Below are 24,101 nucleotides of genomic sequence, written 5' to 3'. Positions count from 1 at the left end.
GCTACGAATCCGGTGACCCGAGTTCTATTCCCGCTCACGGCCAACGTCAGTGACGAGTATCTGAAACCGATCTTCCCATAGGTCGACTTCCCCTAGGTCTACTCAGCCTCAAAATGAGTACCCGGTGCGATGCGTAATAGATCGCCACTGGGGGGGAGACAAAGGCGGCCGGGCGTGTTGCCGGCGCTGCTACTCGCCAACAGCACTCTGTGCCCCAAACAGTCCGTCGCAGGCCTACACGGGGGGGGTTCTTTTTTGGTGTTTTTTGGAGTTTGAGAGACTCGGGGTGGAAGTGAAGCGAGGGGCATTGTGAGCGCGCGCGCGAGATTCAGAATGCACCTTCATAGGCGGCTCGCCGACAGCACTTTGTGCCCCAAACAGTCTCTCAAGGCTATCCGGGATCTTTAGTCTTTGAGTGCACAAGGCACACAGGCAGGTATCATGTCAGGGCTGGTGTACGTATGGGGAGGGGGGTGTTCATGTGCTGCGGGTTGCCAGGCCACTCATTGCCGTACTGTACGTACATCCTGTTCCACTCGGGGGCTTGCCGAGCAAAGGGATGACATCATTCGACCCAGCCCCTCTTGTTGGCTCATTGGAGCAAGACATGAGAAATGCGGGGTTTAAATTGGTTAAAGCTGTGTAGGGGTTGTTTTTTTTAAGGCTCCCATGCGTTAGAACTCATCGGCGATGTGGGAGCGGCGTGGTAGTCGGTGGAATTTTGCGTAATAATAACTACAACCTCGAGTGACTGTGTTCGACATTGACGGGGCGCTCCTCTGGCGACGGGCCCCGCGTGTGACTTTGTCACGTAAATCCGTCTCAAAAAAGTCCGCTTGCCTTCAACATACCTTGCGCATTATCTTCAACGTATCGTGCGGCACGCGCGCGTTAACAATGTTACGTCGCGTTACCGTAGGCAAGGTTTTCAAAATACTTCAACCCATACCCAACGTGGGATGTTTCTGATCAGCTCTTGCTGAAATGTGTTGTTAACCCCACGGTGGATTTGCTTCTTTAATTCCGGCCTAATTCCCCGCAGTGTTAATCATCAAACTTTGAACCGCATGTGCGAGCATAGATGCGGCCGTTGCTAGCGTGGCTATGGGGGTCAAAAGTCGCACGTGTGCACCGTATGTTGAACTTCTCTCGCACCGTACGTAGCCAACCGCGCTCGTCGGAGGTGCTAACACAGCACTTGCCTGCAATCATTTATTTGGTGATGCTCCTGCTGCATTGACAGTGGTGCATGAGCACCAATTAAAACAAAACATGTAAACATTCATCAAGAACACCCCGACCTTAAGAAAACATAAAGTACGTGAAGTTTCGAGCGATGGCCCTTCGTGGCAACATACAATGAGGATAGGGGTTGGTCATGTACTAACATACTAATTAGCAGCGGCTTCGTCACGGCACTGTTATATGTAGGCCTTCCCCACACCGCATTGTCGTAGGGGTTGTTTGACATGAGTTAACCACACGTGACCATTGCAGGTTGGTTGGTGAAGGAGGGGTAGTATTAGGCCTGGTTTAGATATCACCCACCCATATTTTTGCTCATGACAATATATTCGCCACTGATATAGCCATGGCCCGAGAATTGGAACCCAGGTGGCTGGGTTCATAGTAAAGGTTGCCACCTGCCCAAGTTTGACCCCCAAGTTGTGTGGGAATTTGCTTCAGTGTTCAGGTGTTTCCTCCTTTCCCTCCACATTTATAAACATGCTTTTGGATCCGTGGTCGGTAACCAAAATAACAAGAAGAGCAATTTTTTTCAAATTCGGTAAAAAAAACCCCCATCAATATTTCACGAGCCGCAATGCACGTGAACACGAGACGGTGATGGCCCTCAATAGGTTACGCGCCACGACGCCCAGCCACTTAAAGAGCCGCTTGCCGACCCATGATTTAGAGTATTTGGCTGCAATAAATTTCCACACAAACCACTTGGTTGAGCTATTATTTGTGGCGAGGTCACTTCTGAAAAAGAAGCTAATAGCTAAGTGGGCTTTACTTGGTGAAATAAACAAAAACATTGTTTTGGGGGTGATTTGCAAGCCTTTCCTATACTTTGCACTCCCATCGTGTATTCATATTGTTTGTTGTTCTTGTAACATTCTGACCCACCCCTACTGGACATCGGTGAAAAAGAGCTTTATAGCTCATCGGATTCCTCCACTATAAACAAAGATTCTGATTCTGTACTGAGATCTGGTCCTGGTATTGTGCTGAACTATATGACAGTAGACTGCACAGTTTTGATACAGCTAGGCTGAGTAAAATATAATGAGTTTTGTTTGTGGAAAAGATGGCAAACCATAATACGATTGCTCCAGTAGCAGGGTACAAGGCACTGCAATGCATTTTACATTATACCCTGATGTTTTAATAATATCACGGTATGATGGCCCTGCGATGTTTTACCGAGCTATAGAATTTATCATTATTATTATCATCATGGCAAAAATAATAGCCCACATGACCTGAAGAGGAGATAACTCCATTTCAATGCTTCATCTTGAGCGGTGTGTTAATACGTAACTGACATATAAATGGGACTTTTAATGTCCTGATAAGGGCTTTCAGATTTCCAAGGGGCAGCTGCCCCAAAAACAGAATACTTCTGGGAAAAGGAGGAACCAGTGGCAACCGCAGATCCACAATGTGATCTTGCTGCTAAGATTCAGAATACACTGTGCGGCTTCGGTCGTGTGTATATGTACAGTAGTTGCGTTCTGTATGGGTTGAATACAAAGTGTTCATTCAGAACAACTCAGCAGGTTGTGACAAATACAAATTAAAGTGTGTGCATAAGTTGGCCTGTTGTAAATGCCTTACTGATGTTGTTATTATTGTTGGAAACACGCGGTGACGTAAAAACACATTAACGAACATAAACAAATGACCGTATGGTAATTTGTATGGCGGGAGCATATAATATATGCCTTGTATAATTACCATATTATATCTTTTGATATATTGCCTTGCTGAATTTGGAAATATTTTACAGAAAGTGCTGTTGCACGTGCCATTATTAGGAGATTAACGATGCATTGCTTGAAATGTGTTATTAGACTCGCAGTGTGTGCATCGACTCATGCGTGAGGAAATAAATTATTTTCAAGTTCTGCATGGTGTATGAAATTAGCGCCAGTGGACCCTGCAGCCACAGGAGACGCTATATTCACAGTTGATAAAAAAAACGGATAAAAAACTCATCGTTGACCTACCGAGCACATAGGTAAACATTATTTAGCGGTATTGCTTTGGCAGTGGTGCAAAAGCACGCATCATAACTCAACACATTCGTCAAGAACACTGTGGCCTTAAAAATAAAAATATAATCGGCGACATTTCGAGTAATGGCTCTTATTCACAGCACATCCAGAAGGGCATTGCTCAAAACGTCGTCTAATCGATGTTTATTTTTCTTTTACGGCCGCATACGTAGTAATCTGCAACCTTTAGATTACAAATGCATATCTTAATGACATTGGTCATTCGAAAACTCCTACCCAACTCGGGTTGCTGCTGAGGTACCATACAAAAAATAATTTCAGGTCATATCGTATAAAGAAGACCATCTCATTATACCAGAAAAGCAGAGAACTTCATGTAAACGCTTTGTTTTTATTGGTGTGTACCGTAGAGTATCGTTGTGATACGCATAAAAGCCGGGACTTTTAATCTCCCCGGGAAGACTTGCACATTTCCCAGCACAGAAGATGACGATCTTGGGAAAACCAGAACACGTGGCAGTGCTACCCATAACCTTTAGATTCTAAATGCATGTGTTTTTCAAACTTTGGTCGTTACAAAACAAAACTAACCAAAAACTGAAAAATCAAGTAGGCCACTGGTAGATTACCAACTCGAGAGAATACCGCGTGTGCGAACTTAGTGGGGAGTCACACCTGATGGCTTGGTTCACCCCGTGAGCCCAAGTGGCCCCCTGGCGTTGGTCTTGGATCAGCAAATCTCTCCACAAGCCTCTCCGCTTCCACTATCAAACCCCATAAAGCCACGACGGCCAACTAACGACATCAGTGGGGCAGTACCGCCGCCGGTGAGAATGGCTCTCTTAAACCAGTGTTGTAAGGTCGCGCTCATATAACACACAAAGCGCTTGCCACAAGTGAAACACCACAATACCTTGCTGATCCTCGTCAAGGACCATAAACCATCATCACGTGAACTCCGGTCACACTCGCAGAATCGGCTTTTGGCTGCGAGCCGTCGAACAAAGACGGTCACTACGTCGCGTGCTTTCAGATGCGCTTCTGCGGCCGTCTGGAACGCCTCTTCCTTCCAATATTAGGAAGCCACTGGAGCTATGCACTTTAAAATTGAGATTGAAAGTACATTTTTAGAACTGCTTTGTGTGTTCAGTTTGTTGTCCTTCCCCCCGCACGCAGGATTAATTAGCATGGTTGGCTACGTACGGTGGAAAAGAAGTTCAACATATCATCATCATTAGACCTCCTTTGCCAGTACCAAAACATAATAATAGGGTTTTTCTCCTTTTTTCTGGCAACAAAACTGAAACCTTTTTACAAGGATTCATGTCTGCATTAACCACAATACCTGCAGTCAAAATGCAAACAAAAAACATACTATGATAATTATGCATTGTCCTTGAAACTGATTGCCAGAAAAAAGGGGAAAACCCTATTACTAAGTTCAACATATATACGTACGTAAAATTAATAGCCCAGTGTGTGACTTGCAGTCACCAATCTCAAACCACGGACCATGTAGTAAAGCCACTGCCCGCTTCGATCACCCCCCAGCAGCATCGCAGATATTCACCATGAGGCTACTCCTGAAGTTGCCCATTGGCTCAATCACCAACCTGAACGTCGGTGGTGAACTCGCTACCACACGAAAGGCAGCAAATCTGGATATTTTTGCGTTCAAGTCAGTCAAGTAGATTTTGTCAAATGTCAGGTGAAACTTCTTTCATATCGTCTCTGCCGATAGGGGTCACAGGAAGAAAAAAAATTCGTGGTGTGTGTGCTTGTATTTTTTTTCCACAAGGTGGCTGCATTGTACAGTTTTGATGCGCGTCTGAGAAGTCACCCGAATTCCCTGCTCTGGTGTTGCGCACATCAAAGGCATTGTAAAGGTTAGGGGAATTAATTCGGTGGCTGGTGCTGAAAGGCAATTGTGTGCCTCCATTAATTAAGGAGGCCTGTTGAATGAGAAAGCATAGCAACACCACTCACCCCTGAACTCATTATGGCAATTTATGTCAAATCATAAGTGTGGGCACCTAACCACTGGTCACATATGTAAAAGATATACTCTACATAATACATATATACATTCTAATTCGTATAGAATTAATGTTGGATGAAAAAACTACAGCTATGTTTATCGTGATATTTTATACCGTCTTATTTAATACGGTGCAGCATTTTGTTATGCGGAAGTATTTAAAAAATACAATCTTAAATAAAGACGTTTACCGATAAGGTTGACTTTTAGCATCCTTGCCCAAGTATAACGAGCGCTCTTACACACTGCCACATCGACGGTGCAGGTGCAATGCTGTGGATTATTGAAACGCTGAAAGGTCACCCAAACACCAATGACCAGGAGTTCAAAGTAGAACGGTAGGTGTGAGCTTTGTAGTTGAAAATGAGGCGGATTCATTTTGAATGCAAACAAAACTTGGAGATTCTGCACTGCTTTAATAAACGGTTTATTCACAGGGAAACATGGCAAATGTTTAATGCCTTTCAGATGTGATTGCAAGTCCTTTGAACATGGCAATTGTTGCTCCACGCTCCGTACAAAGCGCTCTTTTTTTTCGAAACTGACGGAACTTTTGTTTTCTCTGTAGAAAATGAACTATATTGTTTGCAGATGCTTCAATTACACAGCCTTGCGTTTCAGCTGCTAATGACTCGGTACACATTTGAAAGTAATTTTGTGTCATTGCGCGTTTATTGAGAAGCGGGTTTTTGTTTGTTTAGGAAATTGTTTTATGCTCCAGAGGAAAGAAAAAAAAACTGCACAAAAAAATTTGACCTCGTTATTATTTCACGAATTGTATCATATATTTCTGATGGATGTTTTGCGTGCGGGACTGGTTCGAAGTGGTGTATATATAGCCTATTCGTAATGATCTAATAGGTGCATGTTTAGCTGGAGGGTTTCTGCTTGCTTTTCTCTGACATGAAGGCAAAAAAGATCTATGTAAAAAAAATATTTTTTATATTATCGTTCTAATGATGAACTTTATGCACACTTTATTTGAACAAAGCGTTCACCAATTTCTTACTAACCTGGTAACTCTTGCCGCTGCACAAACAGAGGGATATTGCCACCTTAATAGGAGTAAAATGTACTTGGGCTCACGCGCACACCGTTTTGCGAGCACATCACACCTCCTCTATTGTTTTTGCGTTGGCTGCCAGTCAAGCAAAAAGAGGATCCTGCTGCTGCTGACCTACAAGTCTCTCGATGTGTTAGCCGCAGAATATTCGCAGAAACTGATCCATTTTTAGACTCCAACGATCTGCCTGAGATCTTCGGTTCGCCTTCTCCTCAGCACTCCGAGGCCAAGGCTCCGTTCTTGGGGTGATCCCGGCTTTTGCCAGTGCAGCTCCCAGACTCTGGAATGTTTTGCCTTTGCTAATAACAGTCAGAATCCATTAATATATTTTAAGTCTGTCGTGAAAAATCACCTATTTAAATTGGTCTTTACCCCCCCGCCCCGCCTAGTTCTTGCCGTTTACCCTGCAGGTTCTGTTTATTTCCTGCCTTGCATACACGGCGACGCATTGGGATCTACGGATGAAATGCACTTTAAAACAAACGTTAAATAATAATAATAATTATTATTAAATCGCGAGACGAGACGATGGTCGACGGACGACGGCAAGGGTGACGGATTTGAAGCCAAAGGAGAGAAGCGCGAACGAGCGAGGAGATGGAGCCGAGATTGGTTCATGCGCAGGAGTGAGCTCTGGGCCGTGAGGGATGATGACGGAGTGGGCAGGCCTTCGTCCAGCAGTGGGTAAGCAAGGGCCGATGATGATGATGATGACACGGCGTAGAGTTGTTTCAGATTTATTTTGTTTAACCGGGTGGGAGAAACCAGGACGAAGTCTCAAGTGCAAGAGTAGCGACTTGGGCCACCAAAATAGCAAAAGCAAAATAACAAAAAAGTTTAAATAAGTATAAGCAATGAAGCAAATAGAATCCAGAAAGAAAAACAAAATGCCAGGGGGAGGAACTCCAAATAACAACAAACGACCGATGGCCTGGCCAGTAGTGCCCATGCACACCTGCAGCAGCACAGTGCGAGGTAATGCTGGTTGCGTAATGCGAGAGAAGACGCCACAGCGGTGGCAGGGGCAGCGCAGTGGGGACATTCCTCTCGCTCGCGCGCATTTGGAATAACGCGTTTGGAATACCAGGAATTGCCGGCGTATTTGGAAGGCCACAGTTTGCGGGGTAGGGTTAGTTGGTTTTGGTGGGTGGTGGTGGTGAGCGGGTCTACAAGGGGGGGGGTAGGGGAGGTGTTTGTCATTCAGCCTAACCCTCTTGCCCTTTTCCCCACTCCTCCTACTCTCACTCCCCACCCCGCCCCGCAGTTTCCCAAACCTCATTTTTTTCGAGCAAGGCTCTCCCTTTCTGGCCATCCAAGAATTCATTAGCTTGCTCTTAAAGAATACCTTTTTGTATGTCTGTAGAAAGGGATGACATCATGGGTTTGTTCTAGCTTTGTGTTAAGTGTCTCTTGTTCATTTTTAGATCAACGAGGGGGGGGGGGGGGTAAGTGGTTGTCTATTGCATTCTCTCTGGCGTGGAACTCGAGTTTTCGTGCAGCCTATCAGAGCGTTCCCCGTCCGTTTACCACATGTCATATCCATTCTCCGAATGGGTGAATCCCGTCTAGTTATCTGCCATGCCCCTTTTCTCCGATGCCTCGAAGATGCACTGCAAGCGACAATGACGAAGACGACGATGATATGCATGGACGAATCTAACATGTGTCGTTAAACTCCGCACAGTGTCAGAATCAGAATATTCATTTCTAATGGAGAAATCTGACGAGCTATAAAGCTCTTTTTCACATGTCCAGTAGATGTCCCCGCGTCGCATGATTTCCACGATGAAATTTGCAAACAAAAGTATTGGTAGCAAAGTGTGTTCCGCTCATCATCCTCAAGTGGAAATGATATGTCCAAGCAATCCCAGGAAATAACAAAACATTATCTCGGGTTTGTGCTCTGAACCTGAGATTATAAGTGCAACTTGTTTTGGTGGAGGGGGGGCTCAGAAGCACTCAATGTGTGAGGACGCTGCATGTGTGACAATATGGGGAGCGGTGGTGCAGCGGTTAGCGCGCTGCGCTTTGAACACAGCGACCCGAGTTTGATTCCCGCTCACAACCAACAACACCAGTTATGATTATCCGAAACGGTCCTGGACCGCTCCAAGGTCGACTCAGCCTCAAATGAGTACCTGGTGTGGTGTGTAAAAATCATCGCCACTCGGGAAACAAAGGCAGCCGAGCGTGGTGCTGGCCACCCACCCCACTCCCTCCCCTCGTGTGCATTAATAGGTGCTCGCTTACAGCACTTGCTCGGACAGCCTGCCAAAGCAGTGTTCCTCATTGCAACGCCCACGGCCTTGAGTGCTGCCCCCGACAATACACAACATGTAAAAACACCCCCATCGCCATCGTGCTGTTCAACCCCGAATGGTTTCAACATGGTGTGGCAAACCTTCACACACTGATGCTGTCTCATCGGCAAAAGTGTCCCGCCGTCCTCACCGCCCGCCCGCCCGCCCTTCTGAAATTGAGTGAAGAACACTTCGCTAAAGGCAATATATAAGAGGGATCTTTGTTTTGTCTTGGTATCCTTAAGAGAGGCGTGTGTGGAGGGAGGTGGATGCAGAGAGCTGCCCGTGTCACCCCCCCTTTCTTTCGCTCAGCCAATCGCGCGCGCGCTCCTCGAGTCGCACGGAATAGCCCAAAAATCTCAACGCAGCCGCTCCGCTCTCTCAATGCCCGATCCTTCTTCCACCCACACGGCAGCTGGAAAGAGGCGGAGTGAGACTGCAGGACCGGGGAAGACACTTGCAAGACCAGGGAGCGGGTGGTCGAGGGGGTCACTAATGCAGTGGTAGTGCGACAAGGCTCTAAAGGGAGGGGGTCGGGGGCTAACTCGGTTTCTACAAAATAATTCGTGGGGAAAAAAAAAGTTTGATATTTTCTCCGAACAGTCGTCCGTGCGTGGTCTTTGAATTAAAATATTTTTTGTCGGGGGGGGGGGGCACAGGCGTCTCACTCCATTCTCGGGCTGTTGCCGACATGGGGGGGCGGTGATGGTTGTGAAGACTGAAGAGTGAACAGTGCGCGACCACCGCTCTTCACGAGGCTCCCTCGTACCGGGGCTGGCGATTGGCCACGCTTTCAAATCTCACGAACAACGTTCGATTTTTTTTCTCACGCGCGCGCGCGTGTGTGCGTGTGCGTCGGAGGCGGCGGCGGGGGTGGGGGGTGCGGTGTGAAAGCAGCGGTAGTAAGACTGGAGATTGGTGGCAGTTCTAGCCACGCAGATAGGGAGTTGAGTGGCCGGGGACGGCTGCTCCTCCTGCAAGGTGACACGCTGGCGCACCTCCAGGACATCCGCTGTCTCTTTGAGGCGGCGCGCTGCACCGCCAAACTGCCCGCCAGCCTCGGCGACATGGACATCTTGACTCTGCTCGACACGATCAAGAATGGGAAGTTTGCCCTGCTCGGATGCTCAGGTGAGGTTGTTTGCTGCTGCTCCTGCTGTTGTTGTTGTTGTTGGGGAGCGGTGGTGCAGCGATTAGCGCGCTGCGCTTTGAACTCGGAGACCCGAGTTCTATCCCCGCTCACGAACACCCAACACCAGTTATGATTATCTGGACCGCTCCAAGGTCGACTCAGCCTCAAATGAGTACCTGTTGTGGTGTGTAAAAATCATCGCCACTCGGGAGACAAAGGCAGCCGGGCGTGGTGCTGGCCACCCACCCCCTCGTGTACCGTTCCGGCCCTCATAGGTGCTCGCTAACAGCACTTGCCCCAGCAGTCTGTTAAGGCTACACGGGGGATCTTTGTCTTGCTGTTGTTGCTTGGGAACACAGTTCGTATAGATCGCGTCTCTCCACTCCCCCTACTCATCCCCTCGTTAAGAACCTCGCAGGAGCGGGGCAGTAATGCGTGATGATACGGTGTTTGCTATCACATGTGGACAGCTTGATTTGGACAATAATCGGCGCCCCCTGCAATAGGCAATGGACGGACATCGCGCATATAATAGAACCTGAGATGTACAGGGTGGTCCGAATGTATTGTGACCCCAAATGAAATGACCTCGAATTTCGTTTTACCTTTGCATATTCATTTATGTTTTGAATAAACCGTACTTAAATTAGTTTCGAGTTTTTAGATAATTGGGGGGGGGGGGGGGGGGCGTCACAAGACATCTGGACCACCCTGCACGTTCCACCCACAGCGCCGTGTGGAAGTCATCCGCGAATTTGCCCCACTCGTCTGCAGAGGAAAATCGCAGATGAATCCGCGGGTACGAGGATGAACTTGCCGTGCCACGCCGCTTGTGAAATGAAATCGTCGTTAATCGGACGCCGCGCTGCGTTGCGGGACGGGAGCAACCACGGATGATTGCGGATAATCGGGAGTTTTCACGCTCCCCGAGAGTTTCCTCGGAAAATGAGTGACGGGTAACAGGGTAGCGGATAGCTTGCGTATCATGGGCCGACGCACACGAGCAGGCCCCGTGGTTACTGCCGATTGTTCCAGCAGCTTTCCGCAAACCGTGGACCACTGATGGAAATGAAAATGCGATGCAGTCAATGCACCCCGGAGTAAACCCGTCAGCCTCCCACACGTGACAGACAGCACACCACCCATGGCCCCGTGACCAACCAAGTGTGTGGCCTTTTGATGTAGTTTGCGTTCAAAGTGTGGCCACGGGCTACGGGTTTGCCAGTGGATATCAACGCTTATTGGAAGTTTCTGTGTGTTTTTTTCTCGGAAAGGTTTCAGTCTTTGAAGCGCCGTGTTGAAGATGTTTCCTTTTGATGAATAAAACAATACAGTGTACAGTAACGTGCGTGTGTGTGTGTGCGCGCCTGAGAAAAAACAAATAGTGAATCCGTGCCAAGTCTATTGAGTGTCATGGCGAATTACGCTGATGCGTGTTGTTACGGTGAAATTGGCTAATTGGAGGTAATTGGCGGGGCTCTGCACCCCTTGGGAAAGGGATAAGGGATGATGTTGATGATGATACCATCGGTAAGGTGGAGAGGCACAACAAAGGGTTCTAAGGAGTGGTGGACACGTTGATTAATCTTTTAGACAATGTGGAGATGCAGACCGATGCCGCCCCCCCCCCCTTCAAAAGCCAGCCACAGGTGGTGGCAAGCTTGCCCGAGGACAGGAAGGTCTGCCGATCAAAGACAGGAGGCTGTGCTGCACTGTGGCTTTGAAAACCCTTCTGGTCTGCGGATGAGTGTGGGCGGATTGGCTGCACATTAAAGGTTGCTTTCAGTGGCTTCAAATATATATTTTAAATGTTACGGAAAATTGCAGTTATGCGAGTTGCCGTCTTCCAAAAGAGGACATTTCACCATTGTGTTGACAAAAATACACTCGACGGAATGGAAATGCAGAATGCAAGCAAACGTCGTTTAAAGTATCCCACATATGGTGACTGTATAATAATTATGACAGTGAGTTCCGTGATGATGGACTCACAATGCGATGAGATGAGGAGGCCTGTTTGGTGTTTATCATGCTCGCGCACCACTGCCAATGCAGGCCATTAATGTGTTCATTAATGATGCAGCCGGGGACACTGCCGCGGTCTTAACGGTTAACACATTGGACTTGCGATCTACAGGTCAATGGTTGGATCTCTCTGCGTGGCAGTTAGAGCAATTGGCAGATTTTTGTCGCGAAATCCCCGTGTCTCTGTTCGCCCAGCGGTGTAAATGGGTACACCACCGTTACGTTCATCTGCAGGTCGGGTGTGGGGACTGCCACTTCATCCAAGACGTCTGTCCAGCTTCGAAGACTCGGTCAGATACCCACGAGAGCGAGCTCCCTCGAGAGAGCTTTCTCGAGTGAAGACCCGTCTGCCCAGCAGCGCTATGAGCACGCTCTTGCAGGGCTGCGCGTTTACCCTTGCGACGTCACTTGCCCTCGAGTCGTACGTGGGCGTCGCGTGCGACTTGCGTGGCGTTTCGCCGCTCGCTCGGGAAACCACACGTGCTCACGCCGGCCACGCGTTGCATTTGACTGTGTTGTTGTGTTGGTGTGGTCTGGGACTGTTCTTGCTGTTGTTATGCTGCTCTTGCCGAAGCTTGGAAATTGGTGTACTCATGCAATTCGAACGTTGCACTCCTATCGTCTTTTTGTATTATTTGTTGTTGTACCTTTCTGTCCAGGGTCTCACCCCCCTCCCCCCCCTTCGCAGGACATTGTGAAAAATAGCTTCATAGCTCATCGGATTTCAACCAGGGTAAAATAAGCATTTCTGATTCCGATTCCGTTTGCACCCTCTGCCAGCAGGTCCACCGTTGCCCCTCCAGCGGAATGGCATCGCCATGCCCTCCCGACCCGAGCTACCCCACTTGGGTGACGGCGACGGTGGCGGCGGCGATGGGGTCAGGATGCGCCCTCCCCCGGTGGAGGTGGACGAGGACGAAGTGCAGGCGCAGCCGCTGGCGCTCACCATGCACAACAAGCCCGCGGCGCCGTCCTCCGCTCCCGTGCCCATGGTGACGTCGCCCACCGGGGGAGGCCCTCCGGCGAGCCCCGGCAAGCGCAAGTTCACCAGGCCGCAGGCAGACGGCGTCTCGCAGCAGGGCAGCGTGGAGAGCGAGGACGAGGAGGACCCTGCCACCAAGGCCAGCCGCCTCATGCCACTCAACCTGTGAGTAGTAGCATGGCCGGGCTGTGTTTGGACATGGACAGGCTCAGGGCTGCATGAATAGTCGGGGGCGGGGTGCCAAAGGGGAATGTTGTCCCTGGTCTCACACTATAAAGAGGGCACCACAATGAGCCTGTTGTTGGTTTTTTCGGTCGCTAATAATGGATAAGGAGGTTCCACGTGGCACTCTGCCATGGGCCTCCCAGCCCTGGGCCTTCAGGAACCTCCCGGTGGCCCTCAGTGTTGGGGGGGGGGGGGAGTAACCTTGTAGTGGTTCCAATGCTGGTTTAATAGATTTGAATGCTGGCTGTGGTTTATTCGGATGATTCTGCGAAAACCCACATGAATACCAGTGGCAATTAGTTTGTAAATGTGTCCTAAGGCTTCCCCTAAAGGTCATGATGCACTCGGATAATTTTCCGACAATCGTTACTGGCAATCTTCACCGGCAACAGTTATTCTCGGCAGAGCTCGCATGGCGCCGTTCCATATTGCTTCAAGTTTGACGTAGTACAGGCTTGAATGTGGCCAGCAATTGTTGCCCTATAATTGCCTTAGTTAAGGCTTATGGCTATGATGACTTATTTTTTCAATAGTTTTTATTATTTACCAGGTAAGGCCCACTGAGCTATGTAGCTTTTTTTTCAGAAGCGACCTGGCCACAAATGATAGCTCAACGAAGTGGCTTACCATCATGTGGAAATATATAGCAGCCCAAATACTCTAAACGCATGTTTCTGAATGGGTATGAAGAAGAGACTTTTTTTCTATTCGTGTATTCATGTCACCCACTCCTGTAGCCACTAGAGGCGCTATCTTTCACTGCAATGTCACTGAAAGATCTTGAATCAAATTGTGACACCAAATAATTATTAGGGTGGGGGCGGGGAGGGGTGAGATGTGGAGGGAAAAACCAGAGGACCCGGAGATAAATTCACACGACCACGGAAAGAGAGAGACACGCAAACTCCAAATATACAACAGCTGTCAGGGTCGGGATCGAACCCACGATCTCCTGCATACCAGGTGAGATAGTTAACATCTCGCCACCGTGGCTAGTTGCTAGCTGTGTGCTAAACATTGGCACTAGGGAGGCAAAGCCAGCTGGGTCGCGCAATAGAATGCAACAGAATTAGGGTTTATAAAGCGTATAAACACAGCGGCTGGATCTCACACGTGTGCGCTTTGAAGGTTTCGCGATTTGCTTGCGAACAGCGTTTGTCCCACTGCTGTGATTACCCAATGGTTACAATACTAATAATAAAAGAATAGCTTTTTTTAAATAATTGTATCCAACATGATGAATTAACTATAATTCATCATGTTGACAGATGCGGGTTGGTGACATGGTGGGGGGTTCAGTAATGATTCAGATATCACTTGCCACTGATGTTAGCCATGGCCAGGAATTGAACTCAGGTCACAAGTTGCGCTAATCATGTCCCCACTGCCACCCGTTACGATTTCACGTGTGATCTATAAATCAGTGATTAATTTCACGTTAATGCAGCCGTAAGAAAAGTGGCAGAGAAGGAAGAATCAATGAGCTAAATACCTTGGGTGACTTTAAGCAAGGAATTTTAAACAGCTCAGCCATGCTAAGAGGCCACGCAATATCAGTAGCCACAGCATTGCGGCGCTTCAGTGTGTCCAGTGTCGAATGGCATTGGCCAGGGATTCCTCACATAACTCTTGTCTAAACGCCTCTTCAGTGTCAGCACTGCGAGGTGCCCAGGCACACAATGACGTCTTCCTGAGCGAGTGCGTGTGTTTTGGCAGGTTTGGCTAAATACGCTGTTGCCGCTGTGTTCATGTTCACATCTACTTCTGAATGAGTGCTAACAGTTCTGAATATTGTTGGTACGTCACACGTTCTAATCACGTGCGCACAAAGACACAGACAAAGACCCCCGTATAGCCTTAAAAGACTGTTTGGGGCAAGTGTTGTTAGTGACGGCTGGCATGGCACATTAGGGGGTGGGTGGCCAGTACCACGTCCGGCTCCCTTTGTCTCCCCAGTGGCTATGTTTACACACCACACCTGGTACCCATTAAGGCTCAGTCGACCTAGGGAATGCCCAGAACCGATTCAGGTAATCGTCACTGGTGTTGGCCATGAACGGGAATCAATTGTGCAAGTGCACCCCCCCCCCCCCGTGACCTCACACATTCCACGTGCGTGCGAGTGAGTGCGGGTGAGTGTGCGCAAACGTTGCCCAGTGCGGTGGCGCGTCTTGAGTGCCAGTTTCTCGCCGTAGAAATGTAACGGCGTGCTCCCTCCCATCCACGCAAGCAACAAACAAAAAAACGCGAGGTCCAGCGAAAATATTCTGAGTAGCCATCGGCCGCTCGGCGAAACGCTGCACTGTATCTTACCGCAAAGCGCTCGCCGGTTCTCTGCAGGTTGGGAGGAGCTGTGAGAGTTCGGTAAAAAAATAGTGCGAGTGTTGACGCAATCATTCATACCTGTGCGTTACTCATAAGATTGGGCGGTGGGGTGAGCGATGTCTGAACTGGTCCCGAGTTCCCCGATCGCCAAACCCGCGATGACCCAGCGTGGTGACGTACGGCGCACCGAAACGGCGCGGGAAGGCCTTCATCCAGCAGTGGATTGACAAACGACTGTACCAATTTCTACGCGAGAGAGGAGCGGTGGTGCAGCGGTTAGCGCACCCCGCTGGTTACCCGGTGGCCCGGCTTATGATTGCCGGCCAGGGCTAAACATCAGTGATATATGAAGTAGTCTTAAGTCAGGGCTTCGCTTCACCCTCACTTCGCCGTCGGACGTGGATGCGCCAACATTTTTATTTTTTTGGAATCTCTCGGCTCGAACGCCGGTGAGAGTGCGCCTTGCAGGGCACGCGAGCAGCGGATTACTTTAACGAGGCTCCTTTTCCGCGACAATATTGCGCCTAACAAAACTCCCGACTGTCGCATTCACAAACCATATTCTGTGATAATTAATTTCGAACGGACCTGCACAAATCGGAGGGTTTGGAAAGGCTCTCCGTTGTCAAGGCTGCTGCAAAGCGACATTTGCATGTGCGCGCGCTTAGCTGCCTGTGTGCGTTGGAGCGCGAGCAAAGAGTTTGCAGCGCGTGTGGGTATACGTGTGTGTACCCGAGCGTATGTGTACGTGTGGTGCGAGTAAAGACACATGTGCTTGGAGGGAGGCCCGAGTTTGGCTTGCGGCCCGCAACAAACAAGGCCCCGTTGAGGCTGACATTAGAGAGCTCCTTCTTCGTGAACACCTTTTACATTTCAACAAGTTTATGGGCCACACGGTGGCAAAGTTGGGCCGGTCAGGATTTGGATTTATCGAACAACAGCACCGCAGTTGCCATGGTAAAAAGGAAATTATTTATTTTCTTGGTCTGTAACAAAAATTGTATGAAGTTTATTTTATGACCGGATTTGTTCCTCTGTTTTTTTACTTTTTTTTAAACCATGGCATCGAGTTATGTTTTACTGCTCGGCCGATTTTGGGTTTAGACATTCAGGGGAGTGGAAAAGTGTTGAGTAGTAAAGGCTCCTTTGTTTATGGTTCGTTGAATGCTCAGCCACACAGGTGATTGGGTCATTGCTGTTTGATTGGTAATTGAAGTTACATTTTCTAAAGGGTTTCAATAACGATTTTGTTAACACATTCGTCAATAACACTGTGGCCTTCGTAGGAAAATATAATCGGCAACGTTTCAAGCAATGGCCCCTCTTCATAGCACCAAAGGCCCATCGCCCAAAACGTCACCTATTATATATTTCTTTTGAGGCCACGGTGTTATTGACGAACGTGTTGAACTTTTTTGCCGATTGTATTTGTGTACCGCTGCCAATACATCATCACCATATAATATATGTTTTACTGGTAGGAACGAAGTTGTAAACTGAGTGTACCAGCCTTCAATAGATTAATGTGTCCGTCCATCAGTCCCCTTTCAATACTTTAACGAAGTGAAATCTCGTGCTGTTGGGTGTAAAACAAATTCCAATGTTCCTACCAGCCCACCCTGCAGTGACCTGTTAATGTTACTTGCAACTGTTTACCCAGGAAAGTATCGTGCGAGTCTCAAGATTCGTTTTTAGAAGGGTCCTGCATTGGGACATTTGGCCAGGTATCATGAATGACTGCTTGGCTTGATGTGGCAAGAAACTGGAAAATCCGCAAAGAACCAACCAACCAAGTGTTGGAGGAGTAACGCTCAACACTCCCACCTCCGGGCAATTTGAAAACTAAATCACGAATAGCTTCGGAAATGTTTGTGTTTGAAAACACTGCATATCGTGGAAATAGAATAATCCAAAACGTTAGTGTGACGTGGGGTCCTGGACCGCATTGGGAACCGTGGTGGGGGGGGGGTTACGGTGAGGTGTGGTCAAATTTAGTTTGGATAGTCCGTGGAGCTTCAGCGTAGCTATTATTTTGAAACGTGAGTCACCTAAAGCGTACATAGTTTCCATCACACGGCTACTCACAGGTCTGGCACAACCCGAAGTGAAATAGTGTTTTATTTATTTATGGGGGGGGGCAGCAGAGGGGTTGGTTTTCCTCCTCCCATATTATATTTTCCTGTCAATGCGCTGACAGACTGCTAAGTGACTCAACCTTTTAACAACGTCGAGCACTTTGCGAAGATTAAAATGTCGCCGAAGCTGCGCATTGCGCTGACTGATACGACAACACAGGCGTTTGATTTATTTTTGCAAAATAAAATAATTATTTTAGTCCTTTTTTTGTTTAAAACGTCAGCTTTATGGGTTTTTTTTTAAATGACGAATGAACACGTTTCTGAAGTGGAACAACATCTAAACCGTTAAGCGGCTGTACCTTGTCAGAGCAAGCAGATGATGGGAGTTTAATCCAATCCATGTGTACGTCTCGTCCTGTGCAAAAAAGACGACAAATTGCCTTTCCTGGAGGATAAATGAATTGGCCCGCATAAATGAGTGCGTGTATGAAATGTCCATTAGAGGCTGTGCATCATGTGGCCCTAACTGCTGCCCGGGGAAAGCGGCGCCGTTGCTAAAAAACAAACGCGGAGCGGCCAAGGCAATGCTGATTGTTCACATTCGTCGGGGATCACCAACACGTGCGGCGAAACTTTGCCGCGTCCGTTAACGGTGACGCGAGATGGCGATTTGGCTTGTCGCGTTTGCACAGCATCTGCGCAAACGAAAGTCCCGCTTCGGCGTTTAGCTGAACTCCAAGCGGTATTCATCACAGCGAACCGTGACAGTTGTTCCACTGGCAACCGATGTCTGGGATGTAATTTTTCTTTGTTTGCCTTAGGGTCTCCCAGCGTCTCCAGCCAAAGCAATGCCGTGGCCCGTTTAAATGTGATCTGCACCGTTCTGCCGGCGATTACGCTTTTCCTTGCCGTGCGCCATCTGTACGTGTTTTGTGAGAAGCGGCTTAATGCCGGGTTGTCTAACGACGACACATCGATACACCCATCGATCGATACTGATTCATAAGCTCAGGATGCTTGCATCGATTCAAAAAACACAAAACTATTTTTTATTTTACCAGGTAAGGCCCACTGAGCTATGTAGCTCTTTTTCAGAAGCGACCTGGCCACAAATGATAGCTCAACTAAGTGGCTTATCATCACGTGGAAATGTATAGCAGCCAAATACTCTAAACGCATGTTTCTCAATGGGTATGAAGAAGAGACGTTTTTTTCTATTCGTGTGTGTTCTGTGGGTTCATGTCACCCACTCCTGTAGGCACTAGAGGCGCTACCTTTCACTGCAATGTCACTGAAAGATCTTGATTCTTGAATCAAATTTTGACACCAAAGAATTACTAGGGGGCGGGGAGGGATGAGATCATTATACTCCATGTAGTCCATGCGTCCTGACCAGATGATTCACTTGTGGGTATCACCTGGGGTGGCACCACTTTGGTGGGCATCCTTATAAAAAAGCCGCTTTGCTCCATGGGTCCTGACCAGGTGAAATACAGCCTCGAGTGGTTCCAATTTCTCTCTGTGGCCAAACGACAGTGAATTATTACGTGACAACCATTTGAAACGAGCGGCGTTATCACATCACTCGCTCGTATTGTTTACTACCTTAGTTGGGTACTAAACGTCTGCTCAGGCCCAATGGACGATAGTTGTAATGTAGGAGAGATCCTTCAGACTTAGTGCATTACTTTGGCCCATTAAAAGTAAATTAAACAAATTATACAAATAACCACGGAGCTCACTCAAGTGCCCTTGGGAATTACTGTCATCGTTGCCAAAAAGATGAACCCCCACCCCCCCCCCAGCGAGAATTACAGCAAGTCACGGAGTGCACTTATTTATGTAATTCCAACTGCAATGCACCCAGCACTGAAAACAGATGCCGCTAACTCAATTAGGTTTTCGCGTTTCATTTACTTCTGCAAAGGCCATGTGGTTTTGTTTTCGCCACTTAACGTTGGTGCTGTGTACAGTGCGTGCATGCGTATGGCACCATTCCTGAAGATGGGAGCCAGAAAGGTGCACACACACACACTTTAGCATTTTTTTTTTTACGCCGTTAACGTTTAATGAAACGCATTAACTATTACTTAAGTACACGCTTCCGTGGTGTTTATTGCCGGTCACTGGTGCTTTGGAGCCTGTGCTTGTAATTTTTATAAAGAAAAAAATATATATTTACGTTCCGCTTTAATGGGAAATGGTAAGTAATTTTGTAGGTAATTTGTCCATTCATTAATCGAGCTACAGCCCAATGAGGTTCCATCACCACCTTCACAAAGGATATATTTTGCATATGCTGACGTGCAGAAAATTACTCGTAGAGCATTAACAAAGTGCGCAGTGTCCTTCGCAATATTTTTTTTTCACTTACCCTTATTGACACACGTGGTATAGAGACGTAGAAACCCATGGTACCAGGAGTTGATGGTATGAGGCTTGACTATGCAAGTCACTGTTACTGCAATGACTTGTTCTCTTAATTGTACACAGCTGTCTAAAAAAAGAAAAGAAAAACTCCCCCCCCCCCCAATCGGAGACTGTGAAATCCTTCTCCACGCGCCCTTCTCGGTGGCACTTTCTTGCGGAGTTATGACCGCCGAAACGATCAGGGCTAAATTAATGAACTGGCAAATAAAGCCACTGAATTAGTGGCACGTTTTAGAGCTTTACAAATTAGCCCAATTTCCTCCCCACCCACCACCATCCCCCCTCCACCCTCCAAATTGATTGTTGCCCCTGAAAAACCGCTGACCCACTGTGACCCGTAATTTTGTAACATAATCTCTCATTACTCTAACTGGAGGGGCTTACGTGCCTCATTCCGTGAAAAAAAAAGTAAATAGTCGGGTAAACCCGATTAATAAGTCCACGAATCAATAAAGTGGATGAATTAAACATGTGCCCGATGTGAGCGTGGCAATGCAAGGCTGCTGGCAAAAATATGTCCGCAGTTGCCAGCTTCATAACAAAAAGGGGGCTTTGTCTGCATTCACTGAGGTGTAATGTTGGATTAGTGTTATCTTACCGTTTCCCAAGTGAACATGCTGGGTTTTTTTTTTTTACAAAATGCAATCGCGTTGTGTTTATCAATGGTGTTTTGTAACCTGGGTTGTGTTCTTTTTTTAAATGAAAATTTATCCCATCAGTTTAACGTGCGTGTTGTTTTTTTTTTTAAGTGCAAAACATCACTATCTGAAGATAAATTTAACTCATTTTTAAATCGTTTACCATTGATCACATTAAAATAATTCCGGTAAGCGGAAACATCAAAGGCAACTTCGCCTCGGCATTTGCAGCGGCAAGCTGTTGTTTAAATGACGCGGCAGTCTCCTGTTAAGAAAAAAAAAGAGTAACGTTTGTAAATTTCGCGCGACGTAAGAATCCGCTCGTAGCGGGTTTGCGCGGCAGCACGTTGCGTGGCGTGCCACGAACGGCACCACCGCCCCCCCCCCACTACTCCGCGGAGTTCCCCCGGGCTCCCGGTGACTTCTCGTGCCTCCTCGGCGCTTGGCACCGCGCCCAAGGGGGGCGGCAGTGTCGTGGGAAACGCCATTTTGGTGTGGCGCAAATAAAATAAAATGTGTCTCTCTTCCCAACTTCGCACTGCCCCCTCCCCTCCACCGTAGCCTCTCGTCCTCCCCTCTCAGTCCCTCGGGTCTCACGCCCCCATACTTCGCCAATATTAGCTCCACTGCATGCCCACCCACTACTCCTGCTCAAACTCCCAGCCACTAAACAACAACGACTTACATTTATGGGTCCATAACGTAAGAAACGTCCCACCAACCCAGCCCGCTGCTTTTACCCCCAAAAGCCAGCAGATTGTCCACTGTGTCATGGAGCGGGGTTCCTCTTGTCATGCCCGTCAAGTGTGTCCCCCGTGTGCTCTCTTCAGCATGCATGGGAATGGATATGTGGGGGAGCCGGCCTTTTCAAAACAAGTTCACCGCTTGCAAGGTTATTTTTTGTTTTTATGGACGGTTCACATGTACAGTTTGTCCTCGCATTTGGCTTATGTTTAGGAAAGGTCAAGCGTGTGTGTGTGCGCGTTTTTCTTTGTTGGTGTGTATGCACGTGCGTCAGAATGTATATGTTTTTAAAAGTTGACGATTGCTGTTTAAATATGCCCGGCTCATATTTTTTTATAATTAGTTTGTTTGCTTTACTTTTTATTTATGCAGCCTTTGATGAATGGGGGATCCGAAGTTTTAATAGTAGTGATTATTCGCCCTCCATCTTAATACAGTATTTGTTTACATTTATTTGTGTTTATATATAAGTCTTGTTTATTCACTCTTTGGCAAGCAATACTTTTTTAAATTTGTGGGTTCAGGGGTCGCGTACGATCCCATTCATTGCATACGGCATATACGAATCGAGCATAATCATTGCTCTCACGCACAATTGGTTACTTGTGTCGTGAATCTATTTGATCAACTCATCGTAGCGCCCAAGACACATATCAAACACTTTCATGCCGTCACATTCGCAGTGCGCGTAGCGTGGGTTGGCATTGAAATAGGGCTCCCTAGTACCGTTTCCGTCCTTTTGGTAACCACCTGCGCCTGTTCTTCCCGTGGAACCCGGTGCAGTTTCACCGCCTGTACACTTAGTGACTATGCCTATGGCATCTCCATGCCGTTGTAGGTGGCTGTCGTCAGTAAAGCAACCACAGCAAGTTGTACTAAATGACGCCTTTTCACGAAACAGTTTTTACTGCATTAAATCGCACACGATTGTAAAAAACAAGAAAAAAAACTAATGCCAGTCAGTTCTATAACGGGGTAGTTGCACTCCTGAACAATACCGCGTTATGAAACAAACAGAAATCGAATTTATAATAGATAATATCGAGTAAAGCACAGTCCACGATAACACGAGATGAGTATGCAGGCTGAAGAAAGACCGAGGTGCGTGGGTAGCATCAAGAAGCATCCAGCAGAATCCCGCCTTATGTGATGCTGCACCGAGGCAGCCGTACAATCTCTTACTCCGACTCGCGCCACTTAGTTCTGATCCAATTCGCATCCGCGTGATAAAAATATGTGTTCCCAAATGCATCCGTCGCGTTGCATCCAGTGCGCGTTGTGAAAACCACGCGTGACAAGAGAACAGACAGCGCAGCTGAGTTAAAAGGAAAAAAAAAACCGATCGCTAACGGCCCCGGCGTCCACCCGACCTTTCGGCAGGAGCAAGTCGGCGAGCGTGGACTACATCCGCGAGCGGGAGAAGGCGCGAGGACACAGCCCGCTGGTGCGCAGCGCCTCCCTGCCGCCTCGCCACCTGGCCGGCGCCGCGGCGTACCGCTACGCGGGGCCCTCCAGCAGCCCGGGGCTCGCCGTGTCGCCCAACCCGGGGCCCTCCAGCCCGGGGCTCGCCGTGTCGCCCAACCTGGGGCCCTCCAGCCCGGGCGAGGCGGCACGCTCCGGGGCGCCGTTCCTCCGCGCCGGCACCCTCCCCGCCTTCCTGCTGCAGCAGGTAGGCGCGCATTCGCTGCCACGCTGCCACGCTGCGATATTTAGTTAGGAATTATTTCTATTTATGTAGTAAATACCTCGCCGGTTCAATCCCGACTCCTGCTGTATATTTAGAGTTTTCGTGTCTCTCTCTCTCCCCGTGGTCGCATGTATTTTTCTCCGGGTCCTCCAGTTTTTCCCTCCGCAGTTAGAGTCAACATCACACTTTCAGAGTATGTGGCTGCAATACATTTTTCCCACGATCAGCCACTTTGTTGAGCTATCATTTGTGATAGCCAGGTCGCTTCTGTAAAATAGCTATTTAGTCCAGTTGGCCTTACCTGATAAAATAAAAATTGTTGTTATAGTTTAATAGTTAGTTATAGTATGCTTGTTTTTATTATCGGTCACGATTCGATTCACAAATGACAGTTGTTTGTTTTATGCTCTTGCCTGCATTCAGAATGTGTCACTTGTCGAAGCATATAAGACTTGATTCTTGCATGCATGATTGAATGTCTGCTGGGAGCATAAGAAGGAATATCAATTCATGAGTCAATCCCTGTTTCTAGATGCCTGTGGTGTGGTGTGTTGGTTAGGGCACTGCACTCCGAACACGGCAACCTGGGTTTCGTTTCCCGGTCTCAGCTAGCACCAGTGGCCAGAGTGATGATATCTGAACCAGTGCCATGTGTGTCCCCCCCCGCTCCTACCACCATCAGCAACACCGCACCAGCCAGTGTGGCTAAGTATGTTCAAACGATCAACATGACCGACACGGTACCGTGAGGCCTTCAACCCAGAAACGGATTGACGTCGGGCTGTTAACAACTACTCCTGCGTATTGCATGTGTCGGTGATGAAAAGACCTACGCTGACGTTATTTCCATCTCTTTCGCAGATGAGGCCGTCCGTCATCACCTGCGCCCCGGGCGCGTCGACGCACCGCAACAACGGGCGCCACGTTTCCAGGCCGATCTCCGTCTCCAATGGGCTGAGCACGAGCCACCGCCGAGAGCCCAGTGGTGAGACACGTGTGCCTGTGCACTCCCGTCTCGGAGACGTTCGGTTTTCTCTCTTCCGTGCCACAGCCTTCGTCTATAACCGCAAACAATAATTGCTGCTGCTGTTCGAAGCGAAATCCTGGTCGGGGCACCCAGTTCTCAACTTCGCTGCGCTTGATAGAATTCAGCGTAAAGCAGTCGGGTTGACTGCTGTATCCAGCACGCACT

The 24,101-nt window shown here is 48.2% G+C and overlaps 1 protein-coding gene across 4 annotated transcripts in view; it reads left to right on the top strand.

The window, feature by feature from the left end:
- The window catches only part of LOC116942420 (transcription cofactor vestigial-like protein 4), a 56,047-nt gene that overhangs the window by 21,585 nt on the left and 10,361 nt on the right, over positions 1-24,101 (top strand). Inside the window, exons 1-4 of one of the 4 annotated variants that reach the window (XM_032954325.2) lie at positions 8,895-9,774; positions 12,581-12,947; positions 22,603-22,891; positions 23,771-23,894. In XM_032954325.2, the coding sequence (XP_032810216.2) occupies positions 9,711-9,774; positions 12,581-12,947; positions 22,603-22,891; positions 23,771-23,894 (844 nt within the window). In that variant the 5' untranslated portion in view covers positions 8,895-9,710. Of the gene's footprint in view, positions 1-8,894; positions 9,775-12,580; positions 12,948-22,602; positions 22,892-23,770; positions 23,895-24,101 lie in introns of those variants that run through there. The other 3 variants (XM_032954326.2, XM_032954328.2, XM_032954327.2) reach the window with 3 other exon arrangements.

The sequence above is a fragment of the Petromyzon marinus genome, chromosome 14 (genome assembly GCF_048934315.1).
Source record: "Petromyzon marinus isolate PM22_M1 ecotype Great Lakes invasive population chromosome 14, UKy_Petmar_22M1.pri1.0, whole genome shotgun sequence".
NCBI lineage: Eukaryota > Metazoa > Chordata > Hyperoartia > Petromyzontiformes > Petromyzontidae > Petromyzon > Petromyzon marinus.
The sequence above is the reverse complement of the archived record's forward strand: the minus strand, read 5'-3'. Positions and strand labels throughout refer to the sequence as shown.